The following is a 26,088-nucleotide window of genomic DNA, read 5'->3' as shown; positions in this document are numbered from 1 at the left end:
GACTCAGTTCAGCACTTCATCCCTACAGTGCCTTGTCCTGTCCCACAGCCCAGGTACCAGGAAGAGATGCCCCATCTGGGGGAGGCAATCCAGGGTATCATGGACTAGCTGGTGTTCCCCAACATCCCCTGGAGGAGCCCAGACCCCCCACAGTGAGATCTTTTCTGCCACGAGGAGATCTGGCAGGAGGGCATTGAAGTAGGGGGTATGCCTATTAGGTCCACTCACCGCAAGACTGGGGTGCACAACTCCACGGTTGCCTGTCAGCCCCAGGTCCACAGTTCGGCCCAGGGAGTCCCGAAGCCTCCGGCCAATGGTATCCATGACTGTGCTCACTTTGGCCTGTTTAAGCTCACTGCAGAAAGTCCATGGTCCTGTGACTGCAGGCCTCGCTGCTGGCTCACTGTCCAGCAACATGGCCCATTCGGCACCCAGAAACTCCGTGCCCCTCTCTGGCCTGGGTATGCCGGGTCCCTGGCTACAGCCTGAACCCCCCAAACCCACCACCTGCCAGAGAGCAGCCAGTCTCCTCAGGGGAGCCACACGTGCTCCCCCATGAGGGGTGGAGTCACAGCCAGCTTCCTAGCAGCTGTCTCCTGTAAAGGAGACAAAATGCTACTAGCAACCTGTACTTGGCCTCCAGCAGTGATTTTGGATTACTGTGCCCCTAGGGTGGGGGTGGAGGGCAGCACGAGGGGAAGAAGGGCAGAGAAGAGAAACACTGGCCTTATGTTGGCTGTGAGGCCTGGTACCTTAAAGGGACACCTCTCATTCTTCAGGTTCTGAAAAACCAGCTGCCTCCAGTGTGAGGGACCAGAGGGGGGATACGGTATTTATGCTGGAGCTGTAGGGTGGTGTGGCCATAAGGGCAGGGCAGCGAGGGCTTCCCTGGGCAGCAAGCCCCCCACTACCACAGGGAAGGGTCCCCTCCACAAGGCTGTGCCACATTCCCATGCCCTCACTCCAGGTCAAGGCAGCTCTTTCCTCCCACTGCCCTGGACTGCCCCCTGCTGGGCAGGTATGGGACCCGAAAAGCACATGGTGACAATGGCACCTACTGGATCCTGGTAGTCAGGATGCGGCCAGCATGCTGCAGACCCGTCAGGGCGATGTACATCCGGAGAATCTCATTGGTTCCCTGTGACCAGTAGTGTAGAGGTCAAAGGCTGCCCTCCCGCCAGGCAGCCATGGTAGTGCCACATGCGCTGGGTAGGCCCAGCCACTGCCTGCTTGCCCATGCCACAAAAGCCACTGCTCCTGAAGTAGCTGGGAGCAGTGCTCTGACCAGGGCTCAGGGAGTGCACAGGGATGAGGAGGGAGGTGACCAGATGGCCATGGGCTCCCACTGGGACCCCCCACCTCTCCGTGACCAGCCTCACGTGTGTCAAGCCTTTCTCCAAGTCTCCAGCTCCTCTTTAAAATGGAAACCAGCTTTCCCTGGGTGGTGAGGGGTGTTGATGCCTGGGGCTCAGCCAGTGCCAGACAGACATTGCTGGCTCCAGGTGGAGGCCAGATTCCTCACGGAAGCCACAAATTGCTGAGTGGCACCTAGAACCTCCTCAGTGCCAGGTGTCAACACACCCAGAGGGCCACATGCTCCCCACTCCCCCAACCCATGATTCTGATCAGTGAGAGGCCAGTGGGCTTCTGCCCACTCTGCACAATGGTACTGTGCGTCAGGTACAGGGGCCTGACCCAGGCTACACAGCCAGCACCAGGGACTGAGGACTGTCCCCTGCAGTCAGGCTGACACCACAGACAGCAGGACTCCCTACAGGAAAAGGGGGGACTGCAGGGGCCTCCTGGCAGAACCACCCAGCTCTGAGCAGGCTCCAGACAGGAGCTCCCGCCCTACAGCGAGGGCCCTGTGTTCTTCCAAGGCCTTGAGGGCTTCCTGAACCCTGCTGACCACCCCAGCCCTGGAGAACCCCAACCCTCCCAGGCTGAGGGAAGGGCCTTTGGAGAAGGCCCTTTGCAGGGCTGAGACCATTCCAGTGCCCATAGGCTGGCCCTTGCCCCGTATGTCCACTGCAACAGTGGAGATGGCTGGAACCCAATGGGCAGGCCGGAAACAAAAGCAGCCAAGGAGGCTTCCCACTGGGCAGGATGGCCCAGGAGACAAGACTACACTCCCAGAGGCTGATGATGCCCCTCATCACCAGACCTGCTGTTCAGGCCCAAACCCTCTCCCTGTCTCAGGCCTGCCTCCTGTATACCCATGCCCACCATCATATCCTACTCATCCTGCTGTGCTCTCTTAGGTCTAGCCCCTCCCTCCCAGCAGGAGAGCCCCTGGTCTCCGGCCTCATCCCTGCAACTCACTCTCCACATGAGCCCCGTCCACATGTCTGGCACTTGCTGAGCCCCTGGGGAATTTCCCACCACACAGATACAACCAAATAATGCCCTGCTTAAAGTCGTTTTATGGCTTCCAAATTCCTCTGCTGTCAATCAAGGTCCTCCACAGTCTGGCTACTTTTTTAGCCTTCCCATGTACCTTCTTCAACACCCCCAAACCCACTGCCTGCCCCAGCCCACCTAGCAGGACTGACTGCTACTGCCAGAAAGCCCTTCACTCTCTCTTCATTCACCTTGTGCCAGCAGATCAGTCCCATCTGGGCCTGGCGCACTCTATTACCCTGTCCTTAGGGACAAACTGCCCTCCCCCCGGCCCTGGTCGAAGCCCTTTCTTTCTGCCCCTAGGGGCCAGGAGCACATGCTTCACAAAACTCTGGCTGCCTCTGGAGAATGCCTGCTCCCTGCCTCTTTATGTACTTGCACTCTGTCATCCCCCGTGGTCGGCCCTGCTGCACAATCAGAAGACAGCATCAAAGTCATCTCTGTGGCCCCAATTCCCTCCCCTGCCACCTGGCACATGCTAACTGAACTGACTCCTCAGGCTTGTGACTTCATGGAGGGCAGCAATCGCGAACGAGACGTGCCAGGGCTAGGAGAGCCCTTGAGAGCATGTGACCCAGCCCTGGGCCGTGGGGGCCTCTGTGAGGCCCTGAGCAGCATCTTCAGGACCAGGCAGGGTGGGGGTGGAGCACAGCTTAGCTGGTGGCAGGGCCACTCACCTCGAAGATGAGGAGGATGCGGGTGTCACGCAGTATGCGCTCGTACGGATAGTCCCTCGTGTAGCCCAAGCCCCCGAGGATCTGCAGCGCCTCACTCACACACTGCCAGGCGGCCTCGGAGCTGAACACCTGTGGGGTGTCACATTGAATCCTTTCCAAAAGGAGGACCTACGATGCAGGGAGCTGGGTGGCTGGGGAAGCATGGGAGGCACCCGGGCTTGGGGAGGAGATCGGCCAGGGAGGAACTTGAGGGATGATGTGGTCAAGTCCTTTGCCTTCCTTGACCACACTGGCCAGCTTGTGTTCCCTACCCCACCATGACCTTCTGTACCTCTGGGCCCGCCTTCACCCTATCTGTACCTGGCTGAGCTCCTGTTCCTTTAAAACCCACCTAAGATCTCCCCTTCCCGAGAAAACCTGACCTGTTCCTGCCAAGCCCCAGCGGCCGTGACTTCTGTCTGTGCACACTGTAAGTGCCTTGGGGGCAGACATGCTGCCATATTTAGCCCTAGGTTTAGCATCTGGAAGAGGCTGGCCTACAGCAAACTAATGTCTGTGGTCACTGTTCAAGGGTGACAAGAAAACAAGATGATAAAACACATGCAAATGCACCCAGTACACAGGCTGCACCTAGAAAAGACTCAAACACGGTCCAAGATGCCCAGCCTTTTTGTTTTGTTTATTTTTTCAGGGACCTTGCCACTTCAGGATCCCAACCTTTTAGGTAGACTCTCCTGCCAACACCAGGATGTTTGCTTCTGTAAGCTGCCATACCTCTCACCATTTCTCTCAAGAGCTCAATTCCAGAGACCAGCTTAAAAACAATTGTAGGGGGGACAAAGCAGGGTCCCCTAAAGTGTGGCCATCTTTTTTAGTACAGCTAAAAAATGACACCCTCCACCCTCAACAAAACAAAAGCAAATTCTAGTATCTACCTCAACCAAATAAGATGCTCTTCCCACCTCAGCCTCCCAGGTAGCTGGGACTACAGGCGTGTGCCACCACGCCAGCTAATTTTTGTATTTTTTGTAGAGATGGGGTTTCGCCATGTTGCCCAGGCTCATAAACTTTTTTTTTTTTTTTTTTTTGAGATGGAGTTTTGCTCTTGTTGCCCAGGCTGGTGTGCAATGGCACAATCTCAGCTCACTGCAACCTCCGCCCCCACCAGGTTCAAGCGATTCTCCTGCCTTAGCTTCCCAAGTAGCTGGGGTTACAGGTGCCCGCCACTATGCCCGGCTAATTTTTTGTGTTTTTAGTAGAGATGGGGTTTTACCATGTTGGCCAGGCTGGTCTCGAACTCCAGACCTCAGGTGATCCACCCACCTCAGCCCCCCAAAGTGCTGGGATTACAGGTGTGAGCCACCACGCCCTGCCATATACTTAGTTTTTAAGATAAAGTTTTGATACCAGAAAGTAGGAAGGCCATAAACTAAGGAAAAAAGAAGTCTTTCTCACACAAGCCAGATGCAATGTTATTACTCTAAAAGGATGTTATCATAACAGTCTCCTTCTGCTATAAACTGCTGATCCACTGGCTCACTGGACACTTCCCTACTGCTGCTCCCCACTGCCTGCGTATCCCTGGTTTGCTACACAGGGCGAGTGCATCATAAATACTGGATCAACGACAGGAGGAAGATGACAGGCAACAGCATGGGCTTGAAAGGTCACAGTGACGGAGATTTCCCAAGCCTCCCTCCAGCACCAGCTCTCTGGCTGTGCCAGGGTTACCTTCACCATGGCCGCCTCGATGGAGCAGTCGGGAAAGCCAGGTTGGTCCAGCATCCCTGCTGTGAGGTAGGTCATACTCTCCATGACGTAAGCCTTCTGAGCCATCAGTGCAAATTTCTCCTGGAGTGTTCAGAAAAAAACACAAGAAGCAATTTGCATGTGCTGAGAGCCAAATCTGTGAAACAGAAGAGAAAGTAATTAAGTCAGAAGCCTCAACGCCCAAGAGAAGCAAGCCCAATGACCCGTGTCAAATAAAGCCTTAACTAGTCTTCTTCCCAAATCACCACAGAAGTCACCAGTACAGAGATATCAAAAGAACACACTGTTCATGTCACACAGTGAAATGCACAAATACAGTACTCAACCATCGGTACCTGAATCAATCCAAATTCACTGAGCCTCTTGTTAAACTGTTTCCTTGTGCAGGCGTACTCAGCAGTCATTTCTGAGGAAGAACAGAGTTATCAGAAAGAACTGGAACATTTCTGTTGTTCAAACATGATTTCCTATGGCCATCATCTTTACCCTTCCCACAGGCGGGCACTGTGAGAAGCGTGTCTGCTGAGGTCAAATACCCCAGAAGCTGGCACCCCCACCTGCCAGCACCCGTGGGTCAGAGGAGAACCACCCCTCTTCATGGCACCCACACAGAGAGTCTGGCGTCAGATACGGACTTCAATCCTGGCAATGGTTCTTACAGGCTGTACCTCAGGCCAAGTGCGACACCTCCCTGAACACCACCCCCCACCTCAGAGTCACTGTGAAGATGCAACCATGTGGAAGGGGGAGGGTGCCTCGCACAAAGCCAGGCACAGAGGCCCCAGACAGAGGTGGTGCAGGCTCACACCCAGCGCAGTGACCAAAGCAGGTGGGGCCGCCTGGCTTGAATACTCAGGCTGGGGCTTCCAGGCGTGTGGCTGTGACAAAGTGCTGAGCTCTAAGGGCCCAAGAGTGACATGGCACCTCCCCCAGGCAGAAGTACCCCCGCCCCGCCCATAGCCATGTCCTCCACAGGCTCTCCCAGGTGTGGTGCACTCAGGAGGTGTAGAGGGCTGAGCCCCACTCAGAGCCCCGGCAGAGGAGCTCCCCGGAGGCCTTGTGCCTGAGTAAGAAGAGCCCTGAACCTGGAGCCTGACAGCTTTCGTTTTGGGTCCAGGATCATCGTCTGGAACAAATCGCTTGCCCTCTCTGAGTCTCTGTCTTCTCATCTCTAAAATGGAGGGAAGCCAAAACAGGCCCAGAGCCTGGCACCAAAGAGGAGCTTCGTAAAGCACTTAGGGGTGTGCTGCCCCGGGTACCCCCATTTCCCCACAGATGCTTCCACCACAACCAGGATGGTTACAGGGCTGTTCTAAGTTCACTGGCAAAGGAAAATGGAGGTTTGGGGTATTCTGACAGAAGAAAACAAAGGAAAGATCCAGGGGCCCAGAGACCTGGGTTCCAAACCCGACTCTACTCCCCACCCACTGTGCAGAGTCACCCAGGAGGCACGGACCTTGGGAACCAGAGGCTGTGTATCCTGGAAGCCTGGCTCTTGGTGTGTGCTCACCAAGCAGCTCTGCTCCTGCTGGTCAGTGGCAACCTCTCACCCCAGACAGAAAGCCCGTTCCCCAATCCCCATCCCTACCCCAGACAGAAAGCCTGTCCCCCCATCGGCATCACCCGTGTGGAGGTGAAACAGAGGAATAAGGAAGACAACAAACCTCGGGGGCAGGCTGAGGAGACCCTCTGGTCTCCACAAAAGCCCCGGGACCGAGCTCAGGCTGGTGGCCTGATTCAGCGCTGGCCTGGAAGGGGCCGGGGGAATGGCAGAGCCTCCAGGGCTGGAGCCGGGGCAGCAGGGGGTGGGGCACAAAGGGCCTTGTCCCTAACTTACCTACCAATCAATCTCTTGAGCAGCCCAGCCACAACGCTGCCCATGCTGAACCGGCCGCTGTTGAGTATGCTCATGGCCACCTGCAGGGAGAACAGGAAGAGCCCAGGGGCCCTGAAGGAGGCAGAGGGAGGAGGCCGCAACGAGACCAGTCCAGGTGGATCAGCTTGCTTTCCCTCAAGCTGGGAGAAAGCACCATCCTAACGCCTCAGAACAAGGTGGTTCAGTCACTGTTGCAGCTCTACCAATGTCCCCACACACAAGACCACTGAACGTTATTCCAAAGGAACATGCCAGAGCTGGGCATGGTGGCTCCCACCTGTAGTACCAGCATTTTGGAAGGCCAAGGCAAGAGGATCACTTGAGCCCAGGAGTTCAAGACCAACTTGGGCCAAACAGAAATTCTACTTTTAGGTATAAATCAAAATAACTGAAAACATTATTTCCACATAAAAACTTGACATGAATTTCATAAGTAGCATTATTGATAGCAGCCAAAAGTGGTAACAACCCCAATGTCCATCAGCTGGTGAATGGATGAACAAAATGTACTATCTCCACTCAACAGAAGAGAATTCAGCCATAAAAGGAATGAATTACTCATTCATGCTATGAGAGAGATGAACCTTGAAAACATCACGCAATGTGAGAGAAGCCTGTCATCAAAGACTGGATCTTGTATGTGACTGCATTTCTATGAAATGTTCCAAACAGGCAAATCCATAGGGACATAAAGTAAAAGAGTGGCAGCCAAGGGATGGGGTAAGGGTCATACTGGACGGTACAACATTTCTTTTTGGGGTGAGGAAATGTTCTGTGTGAGATATTTGAACAACATAGTGAATACACTAAAAACCACTGAAATATTTTAAAATGGTGAGTCGTTTGTTATATCAATCATCTCTTGATAAAAATAGTAAGTCTTAGTCCAGAAAAGAGTAGGGCACGGATGCAGACCAGGGTTGTGGTACACAGAGCTTGAGATTCACCAGAGCCCACAGGCTGCTTTCTCACACCCGCTGCAGAAGGGAATCCTAGCCTCCGCTCGAGGCGAATAAGGCCTCAGAGGTGAAGGGAGATCCCCAATCCTTACCATACACTTCTTCTAGGAGCCAGCCAATTTTCGAGTCTCCATTTTGCCGATTTCCCAACAGATAACCATGTAAAGTCACCTGCCATGCACAGGCTACTCTGCTACGAGTAGGGATAGGGCAAAAGCTGGGGGCCGACAAGCTGCACTCATGACACTACCTGGTACAAGCAGCTGTGGCTGGCAACTCACCTTAAACCCATCTCCAACCTCTCCAAGGATGTTTTCCACAGGTACCTTGGTGTTTTCAAAATGGACTTCACAAGCTGAAACACATGAAATTTAAGATCTCATCTGATAATGCAAACCACTCTGCATCTGACCTGCAAGCAGGCAATTCATTCATCCATCCATCCATCCATCCATCCATCCATCCATCCATCCATCCAATGTTTGGTAGGACAGTATAGAAAGACAAAGTTCCTATCTTTGTGGAGCTCATACTTTGATTAGGGAGACAAAAGCTATAAACAAAACAATGTAATATTGTGATCAGTGCTATGGATGAAATAAATAGGGCATCACGATACAGAGAAATGGAGGTTGGCAAGGGGGTGGATAATAATACTTTTATTAAGGGCTATGTCAGACTTTTCTAAGGTGACATTTAGCAGAAATTTAAGAATGAAAAGAACCAGGCATATAAAGAGCCAGAACAAGCAAAGTAAGGGAAAGAACAGCATTTCCTAAAGCCTTAGGGTAGACTGGGACCACTGGCCTCAATTCTTAACTCTAACACAATCACACCCCTGCAATCTAACTGTAGCACTCTCCCACTGTGAGGAGGGATGGACCTCCCTCCCTTTCCCTGCCTGCTAGGTATGACCATGTGACTTCCTGTGGCCAATACAATAGAGCTGACCCAACATGAACAGAGGCCTTAAATGTGCTTTTAGGGTCGGGTATGGCAGCTCATGCCTATAATCCCAGCATTTTGGGAGGCAGAGGCAGGAAGATCACTTGAAGCCAGGAGTTCGAGACCAGCCAGGACAACACAGCAAGACCTCATCTCTATTAAAAAAAAAAAGGCGGGGTGCTGTGGCTCACGCACTTTGGGAGGCCGAGGTGAGCGGATCACGAGATCAGGAAATCGAGACCATCCTGGCTAACATGGTGAAACCCCGTCTCTACTAAAAAATAGAAAAAATTAGCCGGACGTGGTGGCAGGCAGCTGTAGTCCCAGCTATTCGGGAGGCTGAGGCAGGAGAATGGTGTGAACCTGGGAGGCGGAGCTTGCAGTAAGCCAAGATACTGCCACTGCACTCCAGCCTGGGTGACAGAGCGAGACTCCGTCTCAAAAAAAAAAAAAAAAAAAAAAGTGGCCAGGTATGGTAACTCACACTTGTAATCCTAGCACTTTGGGAGGCTGAGGCAGGTAGACTGCCTGAGCTCAGGAGTTCGAGACAAGTCTGGGCAACATGTTGAAACCCCATCTCTACAAAAAATACAAAAATTAGTCAGGTGTGGTGGTGCACGCCTGTAGTCCCAATTACTTGGGAGGCTGAGACAGGAGAATCACTCGAACCCAGGAGGCAGAGGCTGCAGTGAGCTGAGATCACAGCACTACATTCCAGTCTGGGTGACAGAGGGAGACTGTCTCCCACGACAAAAAAAAAAGTACTTATATGGCTTGGCCCCTTAGGTGCTTATGATCTGCTCTAAGAACAAGCCTCCAGATGGACCTGAACCCAACCCATAGCCTGAAGCAGGCTGCTAGGCACTGCAGACTGAGACAACTAAAGGCTAGGGACTGTAAGCTGAGCTCTAAGGTGGTCTGTCTGCTAGGGCAGCTACAGCAGGGGATGACCAGCAGGCCTTCAAATGAGCAGCACTCAGCTGCAGGAACAAAGACAAAGCCCATGCAGCATTCTTAATTTGACCTTTTTAAAATGCTTAACAAAAACTGAAAGTATTTAAATCTCATTTTATCTTGCTATTTGGACAGAGTCAAGGGCCAGTCTCCCCCTTACACACACACACACACACACACACACACGCACACACACACGCACGCGCGCGCACAGGAGCTACTTACTGTTGGAGCCCCGAATGCCTAATTTATCTTCAGGTTTCCCATTAGTGACTCCACCAAAGTCTCTTTCTACTATGAATGCTGTGATTTTGTCTTTCACTGATCCATCAGAATCAATGACCTCAGTTTTTGCAAACACAGTAAAAATATTGGCCAGTCCTCCATTGGTAATCCAGACCTGAGGACGGAAAGATGGACTTTAGAGAAAACCAAACCCCTATGTGACCCACCTCAGCTCTGTCTTTGTCCATCAAGCTCCAGCTGCCAGTCAGACCTCAGGCCAGACATGCAGGGTCCTTGGCTCTGCAGAAGCCAACCAAGCATGAGTGAATAGAGGACAAGACTCAGCCCAGTTTCCCCAGAGCAAGGATTTTCCCAAGGGACATGGATGGCCAGGGTGGAGGTGGGGGCGGGGGGAAAGAACATCCAAAGTTGTCAAACAGCTCAGGCTCCACCGCCAGACAACTGCATTTCTTCAAGAAAGAAAGGGTTTAATCATTTCTTAAGGCATACATATATCAAAACATCATGTTGTAGATGTAAATACACACAACATTTATTTGTTAATTCTACAAAGAAATGAAAAAAGAGAAGGCGGGAGGGTGGTGAGGAGGAGGAAAGGAAACAAGGAGACAGAGGCAGAAACAGACTCCTTAACAAACCACAACAGATGGGACTTGTGTGGATCTTAATTCAAGCAAACAGTTAAACCAAAAAAAGATATGAGGCAATCAGGGATATTTGAATGCTGATAGATGTTAAGAAATTATCAGCTGGGCACAGTGGCTCACGCCTGTAATCCCAGCACTTTGGGAGGCCGAGGTGGGCAGATCACTTGAGCCCCGGAGTTTGAGACCAACCTGGGCAACATGGTGAAAACTCATCTCTACCAAAAAAAAAAAAAATACAAAAAGTTAGCTGCGTGCCTGTACTCCCAGCTGCTTGGGAGGTTGAGGTAGGAGAATCACCTGAGCCCAGGAAGTTGAGGCTGCAGTGAGCCAAGATTGTGCCACTGCACTCCAGCCTGGGTGACAGAGTGGGACCCTGTCTCAAAAGAAAAGAGAAATTATCAATTTTTAAAATGTGATAAAGGTATTATGGCTTTGTGTTTATTAAAAAACAAACAAAAAAAAAACAAAAAAAACTCCTGTCTTTTCTGAGATTGTTACCATGCAATCTGGAGGTGGCGATGCTGCTGAAAGAGGCACAGTGGCCATAAGCAGGTGACTGCCGGAGTTAGGGCCACCCAGGCACACAGAATATGTCTGAAATTTTGTGTAACAAAAAATTTAAAGATTTTTTGGGTTTACAGGCCGGGCATGGTGGCTCATGCCTGTAAACCCAGCACTTTGGGAGGCCAAGGTGGGCAGATCACTTGAGGTCAGGAGTTCAAGACCTGACTGGACAACATGGTGAAACTCCATCTCTACTAAAAATACAAAAATTAGCCAGGAGTGGTGACACGCACCTCTAATCCCAGCTACCCAGGAGGCTAAGGCAGGAGAATCATTGGAAACCTGGGAGGCAGAAGTTTCAGTGAGCTGAGATCACACCACTGCACTCCAGCCTGGGTGACAGAGACCCCCATCTCAAATAAAAAAAACTAAAAAAAATTAAAAACAAACACATAAAAGCAGCTCAAGAAGGTAGTCGGTGCTACAGCAGCAGGTACAATCCCTGGTGTGTGGAGAGTGCTCACTCAGTGGCAGTGAAGGTCGTGACTGAGACCCTGATGTGGCCATGGGGAAGGAACCCTACCTTGGAGCCATTGAGGATGTAGTGCTTCTTGTCTTCACTTAGTGTGGCTCTGCTCCGGATTGAGGCTGCATCGCTCCCACTGCAGACGCAGAAAGATGTGGTCAAGGGAGAATACTGGGAATAAATATGAATGCTTTTGAGGGCCTGAAAATGGAGGTTTTAGTACTTTTAAGAGGTCAGCAAACTTTTAAAATGAAGGGTCAGATAACATATTCAGCTTTCCAAGCTACAGGATGTCTGTCTCACCTCCTCAACTCTGCTGCTATTAATAGAACATGAGGCTGAGGCAGGTGGTTCACGAGGTCAAGAGATTGAGACCCGGCCAACATGGTAAAACCCTGTCTCTACTAAAACTACAAAAATTAGCTGGGTGTGGTGGGGCATGCCTGTAGTCCCAGCTACTCGGGAGGCTGAGGCAGGAGAATCACTTGAAGCCGGGAGGCAGAGGCTGCAGTGAGCTGAGATCATGCCACTGCACTCCAGCCTGGCGACACAGTGAGACTACAACTCAAAAAAAAAAAAAAAAAAAAAAAAAGAATGCAGCTGAAGACTATTTGTAAAACGATGGGCATGTTCCAATAAAACTGGGCTGGGCGTGGTGGCTCACGTCTGTAATCCCAGCACTTTGGGGGGCTGAGGCGGGCAGATCACTTGAGGTCAGGAGTTCGAGGCCAGCCTGGCCAACATGGTGAAACCTCATCTCTACTAAAAATACAAAAATTAGCTGGCCGTGGTGGCACGTGCCTGTAATCCCAGCTACTTGGGAGGCTGAGGCAGGAGAATCGCTTGAAGGTGGAGGTTGCAATGAAATGAGATTGTGCCACTACACTCCAGCCTGGGTGACACAGCAAGACCCTGTCTCAAAAACAAACAAACAAACAAACAAAACTTATTTATAAAAAACAGGCAGGAAGCTGGATTTAGCTGACCTCTGCTTCAATACATCACGTAAAAAAGCGGCAGTGATAACAACTTGGGCTTAGGTTTAAACATGGAAATGGGTGCTTGCAATGGGCTCATCTGAGGTCCTGTGAGGATGAGTTCTGGGCACTCCAGGAAGGATGACTGTTCCCAGGTTCTCATGCAAAGGGAAGCAGGATGGAGGATGGTCCAGGTGATGGACTTATCATCAGAGTCCCGAGTCCTGCCGCAGCCCTGCTCCATCCAGCAGATCACACAGCCTCAATGAACCTCAGCTCCTAAAGTGTAAGTGGGAGCATTACCACCCACGCTACATATTCTGAAAGGTGCTTTGAAGCCGGAACGTTATTACTATATTGTATGTCAAGGTGTGTTGTAAACCACAAAAATTTATTTAATAAGTGCTGTCAAGCGTGGTATCTCACTTGCAAGTCTCACTGGGACAGAGAAATAAGGTCAAGATAAGAGGAATGGCAAGAACAGTTGCTGAGCTGATTCTTTGCAAGATTTTGGAAAGAAGGAAAAGTCAGCTACTCAACAAAACCAACAGCCCCTTGCCCCAGTGAATCTTGGGCAACGTCACAGCTGCTGAGGGATAACGTTCTGTGCAGAGACAGACCTGGCTGGCTCCGTGAGGCAGAAGGCTGCAATGTGCTCCCCAGACGCCAGTTTAGGCAAGTATTTGGCCTTCTGCTCCTCAGTGCCGGCCAAGATGATCCCCTAAACAAAACAGACACAGACTAATGTCAGCTGTGGGGAGAAAGGACAGCATGAGGTGTTTGTGAAACATTTCCTTTCTGAGGCAAATATTTACTTCAGGCAAGAGAAGACAGCAAGAACTCAGAGCAAGCGGCCACAGGCAGAGCCCAGGGAGCCAGGCTGCTGAGGAGACTGCCGGGGCGCACATGCTAGCGCCGTGAGCCTGTGCGACACACAGTGCTTTGCAGTCTGTGTCCAAAACTTTCATATCGGTTCCTTCATTTCCCAGACTGGTGGTCTTGGGCAAAGGATATCCCTTTCCAAAGAAAGCCTCCTCCATCTTGTCATCCACAAACTGGGCCACTCCCACCCACTGGCAGGGTCTGGATGATGCAATGTAAAGACACAGGAGCGCTGGAACCAAGCCTATCCTAAAGAAGGTGCTCAGTGTCAGGGCTGTCCCACCTGCTGCCCTCCAAGTACCACAAAGACAGGCCCCCTCTTCATTAAACATCTGCATGAATGCGTGTGCTCTCTGGGGTGGGGGAGCCAAGCATGGTGTGCATTCAGCTCTCTTTGATGTCAACATTAAGCAGAAATAATCTGAGTAATGAGATTGCCAGTAAGGGTGGTTGACCCTGGGCCTGCCCTAAGGTGCTCCAAGCCCAGTGGGGAGAAGGCGGCTTGCATAAAGAGTGGGGGCATGCTCAGGCTGAAGGACGAAGGCTCAGGAGGGGAGACCACTTCCAGCCCAAGGCAAAGACAGTGGCACCCTACCTGGGCCTTGAAGGGTGGATCAGAGGCAATGGGGACAGGAGATGGATTCAAAAGGAAGGGACACGCGACCCAAAGGCCACTGCGCATGTGGGCAGTGTGTGGGGACCGAGCACCACGAGGTGTGGCCAGAGTGAGGGAACTGAAGGGCAGGGCTGAAGGTCAGATATCAGGCCCAATTCAGAGGGAGCAAGCCTCTGGCCTCTATGCCAGCATGTGACTCCAGAAGACCTACAGAGAGCACCACACAGAATCCCCAGATACCTAACCTTGAGGCCATTAGCCTGGTGTGCTGCCAGGGTCACAGTGATGGACCCATCCATGCTGATGATCTCCCCTAGTCGTGAGTACATGGTGTTGGAGAAGCCCAGGCCACCTAGGAGAGATGGACCAGCATCAATCACAGCCCAGCCCCAGATTCCTCCCATTAAGGCTTCATTGTTTTTTTTTTTTCTTCTGATTATAAAGTAATGCCAGATCACCATATTAAAAAAAAAAGAAAAAATCACAATACAGGCCTGGCACGGTGGCTCACACCTGTAATCCCAGTAGTTTGGGAGGCTGAGGCGGGCAGATCACCTGAGGTCAAGAGTTTGAGACTAGCCTGGCCAACATGGCGAAACCCCGTCTCTACTAAAAATACAAAAATTAGCCAGGTGTGGTGGCACGTGCCTGTGGTCCCAGCTACTCGGGAGGCTGAGGCATGAGAATCACTTGAACTTGGGAGGCAGGGGTTGCAGTGAGGCAAGATCGCACCACTGCACTCTAGCCTGGGCAACAGAGACAGACTCTGTCTCAAAAAAAAAAAAAAAAAAAAAATCACAATACAGAAAGGTACAAAGTAAACAAAAATCGAGGGCTGGGCACAGTGGCTCACGCCTGTAATCCCAGTGCTTTGGGAGGCTGAGGTGGGAGGATTGCTTGGTTCCAAGAATTCAAGACTAGCCTGGGCAACATAGCAGGACCCCAACTCTACAAAATAAAAAAAATTCACCAGGCATGGCGGCGCATGCCTGTAGTCCCAGCTACTTGGGAGGCTTAGGTGGGAGGATTGTTTGAGCCCGAGGAGTTCAGGCCTACAGTGAGCTATGATCACACCACTGCACTCCAGTCTGGATGACAGAATGAGACCCTATCTCAAAAAAAAAAAAAAAAAAAAAGCTCACAATCTTGTGCCTCAGAAAGCGCATTTCTGTGTATATCCTTCCATCCACACTTTTTCTAGGCATACAAGCATATGTAGATATATACTTTAAATATGAAGATATCTACACACACATCAAATCAATTAACACGTAGTGAGAATCTTCCATCACAGTTGTAGGTCTTTATAAATGCAACAATTATAGTGTGTCCCACTGCCCAGTATCCAGAGGACTCCAGGACAGAGCTTCTCCACTGTGGCACTGTAACATTTTGGAATGGATTGTTTTCTGTTGTGGGGGTCTGTCCTGTGGATTGTCAGATGCTTAGCAGCATCCTTGGCCTTTATAATTTTGTATCAAAAGGGCCTGAGGGTAAACACAAATGGCACACATGTGTGTGGTCTATCCCTTTGAACCATTTTCTACCTTGCCTTCTACACACTGCTTGCCTGTCCCTTTAACCTCTGCAGAGTTCAGGTGACCAACTCGAGAAAAAGCATAAGGGAGGCAAGTTGTAGTGACTGGCCAACTCTAATAAGGCAGAACCGCCACTTGGGGGCTAAAAACATCACTAGGATGCTCAAAGAATTACAGGGACAGTCCATAAGACAAAGGACCCTGCTCAAAGGTTCCCACTGGTCCAATCTCCCACCTTGACGTGCCTTGCACTCTACAGCCAGCCAGACCACATGCCTCATTCCTCTGTGCTAGGATGAGAAGCACGGGACCCGAGAGCACTTCCTCCCTACAGGTCCTTCAGTCAGTCCACCCCTACCATGTAGCCCACGACGGATGGTGCCATCTATTCCAGCAACTAGACCTGTTATGGACAAATACAGAGTGCTTTCTTAAGAGCTAAACTGGCTGGGTGCTTGTTTGCTTGACTTACCATATTCTTCTGGGACTTGCAGCCCAAAAAGCCCCAGGCTCTTCAATTTCTCCAAAGTTTCATCTGGGATTTTCCCTTCCTGGTCAATTTTTCGGGAGTCCACTGCCAAGAGGAAAATCTTGATTAAACAAATATAAGCTATGTTTCTACAAATGTAAGTAAACAGGACAGTGTTTATATATTAATCATAAATAATCCCAGAGTAGAAACTTTTTCAAAACTAGAAATTCTGTAGTCATGGTCATTTGGCCTATGTTCAATTTTATATAATGAGCCCAGGAAAAATTTTATTTTTATATATTTATTTAGAGACAAGGTCTCACTCTGATATCCAGGCTGGAGTGCAGTGGCACAATCATAGCTCATGTAACCTCAATCACCCAGACTCAAGTGAGCCTCCTGCCTCAGCTTCATGAGAAGCTGGGACTACAGGTACATACCACCACACCCAGCTAATTTTTTTTTTTTTTCAGTAGAGATAAGGTCTTGCTATGTTACCCAGGCTGGTCTTGAACTCCTGAACTCAAGCAATCTTCCCACCACAGCCTCGCAAAGTGCTGGGATCATAGGTGTGAGCCACCATGCCCGGCCAGAATAAAATTGTTAAAAGCTGCCAGAGCTAGGTGGTGTTCTATTTCTTGATCTGGGTGCTAGTCACAGGGGTGCTTTTGCTGTGTAAAACAGCAGCAAATTATACATTCATGGGATGTAAATTTTTCTATAGTCATGTTAAACTTCATGTTTTTCCTCCTCCTTCTAGACCTCATACTTTTTTTGGCCAGTATTTTCTAGGAAATGAGAGAATAAATATGCAAGTCTCAGAATTGCACTAAAATGTTCAGCTAGATAGCCACTTCACGGCAGTATCTGGGCCAAGGTTTACTTCACTGTCAGAGGCCATACTGCTTTCAGCACAATCCACAAGTTCTGAGATAGTTTAGCCTGTTTAACACCAATTCATTCATTCATTCAACATTCACATTCAGCCAGTAGTCTCAGCTACTTGGGAGGCTCAGGTAGAAGGATCACTTAACCTGGGAGGTTGAGTAAGCTATGATGACACCACTGCACTCTAGCCTGAGCAACAGAGTGAGATCTCATCTCTAAAATAAAAATTCACATTCACTGCAGCAAAACTGAACAATCAATAGCACAGCATTAGGCCTATAATTGCACACTTTTGTATGCATCAAATTAATTAAAGTGTACTTCTGAATTGCTAATTAAACTTCATCAATACTATAAATTGTTAAAAACACCATAACCTACACTTCAGAATTTTTGTATACGTAGGTCACTAAGAGAACTACAGATTCCCAAAAGTGCAGGCCAAACCCTTCATTTTTTATCCTTTAACAACTTTATTGACATACATAATATATATAATTGGCAAATAACCTGCACATATTTACAATATATAATTTGTTGAGTTCTGACATACTTGTCAGTGAAAACATCACAATCGAGATAAAAACATTTCCTTTTTCACCAAAAGTCTCTATGCCCCTTTGTGATTGATCCTTCTGTTCACCATCCCCAGGCAACCACAAATCTTTTGTCTGTAGATCAGTTTGCATCTTCAAGTTTTATATAAATGAATCCATATGGCACCTGTCTGTTTTCCCTGGCTCCTTTTACTCAGGTCATGATTTAGAGATTCACCCGTGTTGTTGCGTGTATAAATACTTCATTACTTTTTGTTGTTCAGTATTCACTGTATGGGTGTACAACTGTTTATCCAAATTCAATAAACAGTATAAACACACAGAGCCAAGAAGTTCAAAGAACTCCAAGCAAAATAAATGTGCAAAAAACTACATAAATAAATGTGATAATCAATTTTCCTAAAACCACTGAAAAGCAGCCAGAGATGAAAGAAACACTATGTACAAAGGAACAAAGAATGGAAGCAGACATCTCTTCTGAAGCAATATGAAGTCAGGAAGAGAACAGAGCAACACAATGGCCTGAAAGGTAAATCCTGTCAACACAGAAACCTGTTCTGATGAAAGACTTTTCTTTTCTTTTTTTTTTTTGAGATGGAGTCTCGCTCTGTCGCCCAGACTGGAGTACAGTGGTGTGATCTCAGCTCACTGCAACCTCTGCCTGCTGGGTTCAAGTGGTTCTCCTGCCTCAGCCTCCCGAGTAGCTGGGATTACAGGCGCACGCCACCATATCTGGCTAATTTTTCTATTTTTGGTAGAGACGGGGTTTCACTGTTGGCCAGACTAGTCTTGAACTCCTGACCTCAGGCGATCCGACAGCCTCGGCTTCCCTAAGTGCTGGCATTGCGGGCATGAGCCACCATGCCCGGCTGAAACTTTTCTAGACATACAAAAGTGAGAATATGCATCCCCTGCAGAGCTGCACATCATGAAAAGTGAAAGGAAGTCCTTCCCACAGAAGAGCAATGGTAGCAAAAGGGAATCTGACTCTACATGAGAGAATGAAGAGCCCTGGAATCAGTAACTACATGGGTAACCACAAGATCCTTTTTTCCTATTTTAAAAATTGCTGGCCAGGCACGGTGGCTCAAGCCTATAATCCCAGCACTTTAGGCCAAGGCGGGTGGATCACGAGGTCAGGAGTTCGAGACCAGCCTGGCCAATATAGTAAAACCCTGTCTCTACTAAAAAATATATAAAAATTAGCCAGGCATAGTGGTGCGCACCTATAGTCCCAGCTACTCAGGAGGCTGAGGCAGGAGAATTGCTTGAACCCGGGAGGCAGAGGTTGCAGTGAGCCAAGATAGCGCCACTGCACTTCAGTCTGGGCGACAGAGTGAGACTTTGCCTCAAAAAAAAAAAAAAAAAAAAAAATTGCTCTAAAAGATAAAAACCAACCATTTAAGAATTGTAGGCCTTTTTGTAGACATTGAAAATTGTAAAATTGATAAAGAAATGCAAATTAAGGCCGGGCGCGGTGGCTCACGCTTGTAATCCCAGCACTTTGGGAGGCCGAGGCGGGTGGATCACGAGGTCAGGAGATCGAGACCACGGTGAAACCCCGTCTCTACTAAAAATACAAAAAAAATTAGCCGGGCGCGGTGGCGGGCGCCTGTAGTCCCAGCTACTCGGAGAGGCTGAGGCAGGAGAATGGCGTGAACCCGGGAGGCGGAGCTTGCAGTGAGCCGAGATCGCGCCACTGCACTCCAGCCTGGGTGACAGAGCGAGACTCCGTCTCAAAAAAAAAAAAAAAAAAAAAAAAAAAAAAGAAATGCAAATTAACTTGGAATGAATCATAGTTCTAAACCTGAATTAAAACTATAAAGTTTCTTTTTTTTTTTTTGAGATGGAGTCTTGCTATGTCGCCCAGGCTGGAGTGCAGTGGTGCAATCTTGGCTCACTGCAAGCTCCGCCTCCCAGGTTCACGCCATTCTCCTGCCTCAGCCTCCCGAGTAGCTGGGACTACAGGCACCTGCCACCACGCCTGGCTAATTTTTTGTATTTTTAGTAGAGATGGGGTTTCACCATGTTAGCCAGGATGGTCTCGATCTCCTGACCTCATGATCCGCCCATCTCGGCCGCCCAAAGTGCTGGGATGACAGGCGTGAGCCACTGTGCCCGGCCAAAACTATAAAGTTTCTAAAAGAAAATACAGGCCAGGCTGGACAAGGTGGCTCTCACCTGTAATCCAAGCACTATGGGAGGCCGAGGCGGGCAGATCACCCGAGGTCAGGAGTTCGAGATTGGCCTGGCCAACATGGTGAAGCCCCTTCTCTACTCAAAATACCAAAAATTAGCCAGGCGTGGTGGCATGTAACTGTAATCTCAGCTACTCGGGAGGCTGAGGCAGAAGAATCGCTTGAACCCAGGAGGTGGAGGTTGTAGTGAGTCAAGATGGCATCTCAAAAAAAAGAAAATACAGGCCAGGCGCGGTGGTTCATACCTGTAATCCCAACACTTTAAGAGGCTGAGGTAGGAAGATCACCTGAGCCCAGGAGTCTGAGACCAGCCTGAATAAGATAGTGAGAACCCATTTCTACAAAAAACTTTAAGAATTATTAGCTGGGCATGGTAGCATGTGCCTGTAGTCTTAGTTATGCGGGAGGCTGAGGCAGAGGATGGCTTGAGCCCAGAAGTTCGAGGGTTGCAGTGAGCTATGATCACACCACTGCACTCCAGCCCAGGCAACAAAGAAAGACCCTGTCTCTTAAAAAAACAAAAAGAGGAAAAAAGGAATGTTTATGGCAACTTTTTTGGTGACAGCTAAAATCTGGATACATACCCTATGTTGATGAATACTTGCTTGAATGGATAAACAAATCTTGGTATATCCATAGAAAGAAATACGACTCAGCATTAAAAAGGAAGCACTACCAATACGTGCACCATGGATGAAATTCAAAATTATGCAGAAAGAAGCCAGACAAAATCACACATAATGTAATTCCAAAAAATACAAACTAATCTATAGTGAGAGAAAACAGATCAGCAGTTGCCTGGGGATGGGGGAAATAAAAGAGGCACAAGGAAACTTTGATGGGTAATGAGTACGTTCACTTCCTCTGTTGCACTGATGGCTCCTGAGGGGTACTCCCTAAATACAGTCATGTGTCAGGTGATTCTCTCCCTGTATGAACATCAGAAAGGACTTACACAACCTAGGTGGCAGAGCCTACTACACACCTAGGCTATATGGTATGGCTTTTTGCTACTAGGCTGCAAACCTGTACAGTAGGCCGGGCGTGGTGGCTCATGCCTATAATCCCAGCACTTTGGAAGGCTGAGGCAGGAGGATCACTTGAGCCCAGGAGTTGGAGACCAGAGCCTGGGCAACACAGTGAAACCCCATCTCACTGTAAAATATTTTTTATTTTTTTAAGGAAAACAAAACAAAAAAGCTGTACAGCATATTGCTGTGCTGAACACTGTAGGCAACTGTAACACAATGGTAAGTATTTGTGTATATGAACACAGCTAAACATAGAAAAGATACAGTAGAAATATGGTATGATGATCTTATGGGATCACCATTGTATATATGGTCTGTCATTGACTTGAACATCATTATGTGACACGACAGTGTGTGCAATTTATTGTAAATCAATTATACCTTAATTAATCCTGAAAAAAAAAAAAAACCTGACAAACCACATAGGAAAAGTTTAAATAAAAGAACAAGAGACTATGGGAACTAAAAAAAGATACAAATAGGAAGATAACCACTAGGAAAAAAAGCAGAAATAAGTATTTCTAAATTATAAATTATGTTTATATATAAATAAGCAACTTTTAAAACTAGCAACATATAATTTGTGATCACCGGGTGTGAAATAAGAAACAAAAACCAAGCAATGCAATGACAGCTGACAATTTGGCACTTCTCAAAGAGGTTCTGGGGGACCTGAGCTGCTTCTAGGGGGTCCCATAGGGTCAAAACTAGTTTTTATTTTTTTTGAGATGGAGTCTCGCTCTGTCACCCAGGCTGAAGTGCAGTGGCGCCATCCCAGCTCAATACAACCTCCACCTCCCGGGTTCCAGTGATTCTCCTGCCTCGGCCTCCCCAGTAGCTGGGATTACAGGCGCGCACCACCACACCCAGTTAATTTTTATATTTTTAGTAGAGACAGGGTTTCACCGTGTTGGCCAGGCTGGTCTCAAACTCCTGACCTCAAGTGATCCACCTGTGTCGGCCTCCCAAAGTGCTGGGATTGCAGGCATGAGCCACCATACCTGGCCTAAAACTATTTAAGATGTTATTTGCTTTTAAATTCTAATTCTCCGAAGACTGTACAGTGGGGCGCAGTGTAGTGTATTTAATGTTTTGGCTGAGTCCAATATATAGTCCAAAGTACCATGTTCCCAGAATTTATGTACGGCCTTTACATGAATAAATCTTGATCAAGGATTCAGAAAAAAGTCTTAAGTTTGCATGTAAGTCACTCAAAGCAGTAAAAGAGGCTACTTGGATTTCCAGCAATATTTGTGCTTTTATTCTCAGCTATTACTTTTGGGGAAGGGTTGTCTGTCCTGGTTGGTTTTCATAGAGGCCAGCTGTGGGAGGATGGGATTTTTCTGTGTCTCTAGCTGACCAGTGCCTCTATTTCCGTGGCACCGCTGGCTGCCTACAGCTGTCGTTCCAGAGGGGCCTTTGTCCACAGTGATTAGCCTCCTCTTTGAATGTACATGAAATAGGTGTATTTTTGTATGTTCTTTTCTCTGCTTTGTCCTTGGATTTAACTTCCTTTTTGAATTCACATCATGGCAGCTGAATGAACAGTTTTTATTCCAGCATTTGCTATTTATTCCAAGAGACCTTTGTTCCTGTGAGAGGGAGTAGGTTTGGTTTGCAGTGGTTTCTTGTGTGTGTGTGTATATATATATATGTTTTTTTTTTTTTTTTTGAGACAGGGTCTCACTCCTGTCGCCCAGGCGGGAGCACAATGGCATGAACACAGCTGACTACAGCCTTGACTTCCCAGGCTTGGGTGCTTCTCCCACCTCAGACTCCCAAGTAGCTGGGACTATGGGCGCGCACCACTATGCCCAGCTAATATTTTGTATTTTTAGTAGAGACGGTTTCGCTCCATTGCCTAGGCTGGTCTCAAACTCTGGGACTCAGGCAATCTGCCCCGCTCAGTTTTCCACAGTGCTAAGATTACCAGTGTGAGCCACCATGCCCAGCCGGTTTCTTATATATTTACATCTCTGCAAATACGAAGATGACAGTTATTGCTGACGGAGCCCTATGTCCTGGAAGTGTGTGCTTCTTGCTTTAAATGCATGTGTCAGGACAGGTGCGGTGGCTCACACCTGTAATCCCAGCACTTTGGATTACAGGCAGATCATTTGAGGTCAGGAGTTCAAGACCAGCCTGGCCAACATGGTGAAACCCCATCTCTACTGAAAATACAAAAATTAGCCAGGCGTGGCAGCGCGTGCCTGTAATTCCAGCTACTCAGGAAGCTGAGGCATGAGAATCACTTCAACTGCAGAGGTTGCAGTAAGCTGGGGTCGTACCACTGCACTCCAGCCTGGGTGACAGAGCAAGACTGTCTCAGAAACAAACAAACAAAAAGCATGTGTGAAGATTACAAAAAAAAGACAGTTTAAAAAAAAAAAAGACTGCACAGTGGACTTTTCCAGAGGTTATGTGCACAAACAGGTATGAGAATCCAGCTGTCTTCTAATAAGCCAAACATTAAAAGGACTTGCATAACTTTCAACCAATGCCACTCTTTCCATCAATTATTTTTCTTTTTTTTTTTTTTTTAACTTACTTTTCTTTTTTTTTTTTCGAGACGGAGTTTCACTCTTGTTGCCCATGCTGGAGTGCAGTGGCGCGATCTCGGCTCACTGCAACCTCCGCCTCCCAGGTTCAAGCGATTCTCCTGCCTCAGCCTCCTGAGTAGCTGGGATTACAGGCATGTACCACCACGCCCAGCTAATTTTGCATTTTTAGTAGAGGTGAGGTTTCTCCATGTTGGTCAAGCTGGTACCGAACTCCCGACCTCAGGTGATCCGCCCACCTCAGTCTCCCTAAGTGCTGGGATTACAGGTGTGAGCCACCATGCCCGGCCTAATTATTTTTCAGAATATTTTTCATTAGCTGGGCGCGGTGGCTCACGCCTGTAATCCCAGCACTTGGGGAGGCTAAGGCAGGCGGATCACAAGGTCAGGAGTTCAAGGCCAGCCTGGCCAACATAGTGAAACCCCATCTCTACTAAAAATACAAAAATTACCCGGGCATGGTGGTGCATGCCTGTAGTCCCAGCTACTTGGGAGGCTGAGGCAGGAGAATCACTTGAACCTGGGAGGTGGAGGTTGCAGTGAGTCAAGATCGCACCAGTGCACTCCAGCCTGGGTGACAGTGAGACTCTGTCTCGGAAAAACAAAAACAAAATATTTTTCATTAAAAATATTATGTTAACATGTAATGGATTTATTATTTTTAAACAAATGAACACAGTATATTTTTATTTTTTTTAGACAAAGTCACACTCTGTCACCCAGGCTGGAGTACAGTGGTGCAATCTTGGCTCACTACAATCTCTGCTTCCTGGGTTCAAGCAATTCGCCTGCTTCAGCCTCCTGAGTAGCTGGGATTACAGGGACCCGCCACCACACCTGGCCAATTTTTGTATTTTTAGTAGAGACAGGGTTTCACCATGTTGGCTACGCTGGTCTCGAACTCCAGACCTCAGGTGATCCGCCCCCCTTGGCCTCCCAAAGTGCTGGGATTACAGGCATGAGCCACCCGACCCAGCCCCACAGTATATTTTAAATTTCTCAGTTTTAATTTCTAAGAGGGGCCAGGCATGGTGGCTCACACCTGTAATCCCAGCCCTTTGGGAGGCCAAGGTGGGAAGATCACTTGAGCCTAGGAGTAGAGACCAGCCTGGGCAATATGGTGAGAACCTGTATCTATGAAAAATACAAAAAAATTAGCTGGGCATGGGGGTGTGCACCTGTAGTTCCAGCAACTCAGGAGACTGAAGTTGGGGAACTGCTTGAGCCTGGAAGATGGAGGTGGTGGTGAGATGAGATGGTACCACCACACTCCAGTTTGAGCAACAGAGCTAGGCCCTTTCTCGAAAAAATAAAGTAAAATAAAAATAAAATAATCCCTAAGAGGGCAAATATTGATAGATAAAATTCATACAAACAAAAGCTCTCCAGGATCCTAGTATTAGGGAAGAGCTGCTGTCCATCCACCATCACTGAACTCTCTCTCCACCAAGGCCCCGGCTGGAGGACCAGCTAACAGCTCTGAGAGAGGGACCTGAGGTCAAATGCTGCCTCACCATGCAGGTGCCACACTGTGGCTGGTCCACAAATCACCATTTATTTACAATTACCAAAGTACAGAAATTGAAACTCAACCTTTAGAAACACTAAGAGCAACTGTACACTGCCACAACAACCAACACATGCTCCATGGGCTTGTATGGTGTGTGGCCTTGGCTTTTTGCCATCTAATTTTTTTAGTTATTCATTTTTATTATAGCTTATGGAAGTGTTGGCCTGGAACAGTTTGGAAATGTTTAAAGTGGTCCTGAACCACAAATACAATGATAAGCATTTAACTGGATGTTTTTTAATTAAATGGCAATAGGGATGAAACCTAAAGCAAAATATTATGAGTGAAAACCATTTCTCCCTCAAGAAGACTTCTCCTATGTTTGTCACTTCTAATATAAATATCAACCGAATTGCCCTTACAATGGAAATCGGCAATGGTAAAGAAAACCATACATACCCTCTTCAGTGAAGAATTTTTCCACGGGTCCCAAGAACTGATTGATTTCATTAAGTTCATCTTGGCTAACTTCTGGAAATGGGAAAACTTCTTTCTAAAAATAGTAAATATTTCCTAAAAAATTTAATTTTTAGCACACTCCCATCATGGAAATACCAGTTAAAAGGGAAGGAAAGACATGTGCTCCACTCCACCCTGGCCAGCGGGACATGACGTACTGAAGGAACTGGAAAGCAAACCTCACAAGGTTCCTGAGATACAGGAACTATGTGCAGGCTCCACCACCCACATCCATCTCCCTCCCCTGTTCAAATAGGTTCTTCCCGATTTTCATCAGCTTTCCTTCTCAGTACAAGGGATGATAATAGTCCCATGAAACATGGAGCCCAAGACTAACATTTAGAAGCCTGGGGGTCTGGTCCTTGATTTCAGGCTTACTAATTACGTGGCCTTCACCAAATCCCTTCAGCTCTCTAACCTACCCCTTTCTCACTCATAACATGCAGGTAATATTTACTCAAGGCCCTTGTGAGAATCGTGGAAGATAGTGGATGTGGAAACTCCTTACTGAAATGGACAATTCTACATCAGTTATTGTGTGAGCTCAAAGATGCTACGCTGACAAGAGCACATCATGCTTACCAAGTCTCACTGATCCCTACAGCCGCTGTCTCTCCTGCTTACAGACATCTGCTCCCTGTGCTGAGCCCCTCTGGACTTTTGGGCTCTGCTACCCCTTCAGTTGCCAGCATGACATGAGCTTTGGATGTGGGCTTCAGGCTGTTGAGCAGTGATGTCCTGAGTCAGAGCTATTAAGCCCAAGCACCACCTGTCCTCATGGCACCTCTCACCAAGTGTCTCTAGAGAAGTCTTCAGGAGACCTCAACCTTCTCCTCAG

The 26,088-nt window shown here is 48.3% G+C and overlaps 1 protein-coding gene across 5 annotated transcripts in view; it reads right to left on the bottom strand.

The window, feature by feature from the left end:
• The window catches only part of ACAD9 (acyl-CoA dehydrogenase family member 9), a 34,256-nt gene that overhangs the window by 3,754 nt on the left and 4,414 nt on the right, over positions 1–26,088 (bottom strand). For 4 of the 5 annotated variants that reach the window (XM_055259069.2, XM_055259073.2, XM_055259072.2 and 1 more), the window contains exons 2-14: positions 25,191–25,284; positions 15,990–16,091; positions 14,225–14,331; positions 13,102–13,202; positions 11,562–11,640; positions 9,807–9,981; positions 7,964–8,037; positions 6,689–6,764; positions 5,183–5,253; positions 4,809–4,928; positions 3,078–3,206; positions 1,059–1,138; positions 229–355 (exon numbers count right to left, since the gene is read on the bottom strand). In XM_055259069.2, the coding sequence (XP_055115044.1) occupies positions 229–355; positions 1,059–1,138; positions 3,078–3,206; positions 4,809–4,928; positions 5,183–5,253; positions 6,689–6,764; positions 7,964–8,037; positions 9,807–9,981; positions 11,562–11,640; positions 13,102–13,202; positions 14,225–14,331; positions 15,990–16,091; positions 25,191–25,284 (1,335 nt within the window). The remainder of the gene's footprint in view (positions 1–228; positions 356–1,058; positions 1,139–3,077; positions 3,207–4,808; positions 4,929–5,182; positions 5,254–6,688; positions 6,765–7,963; positions 8,038–9,806; positions 9,982–11,561; positions 11,641–13,101; positions 13,203–14,224; positions 14,332–15,989; positions 16,092–25,190; positions 25,285–26,088) is intronic. The other variant, XM_055259071.2, reaches the window with a different exon arrangement.

This window comes from Symphalangus syndactylus, chromosome 21 (assembly GCF_028878055.3).
Source record: "Symphalangus syndactylus isolate Jambi chromosome 21, NHGRI_mSymSyn1-v2.1_pri, whole genome shotgun sequence".
Lineage (NCBI taxonomy): Eukaryota > Metazoa > Chordata > Mammalia > Primates > Hylobatidae > Symphalangus > Symphalangus syndactylus.
This window is presented reverse-complemented; position numbering and strand designations above follow the sequence as displayed.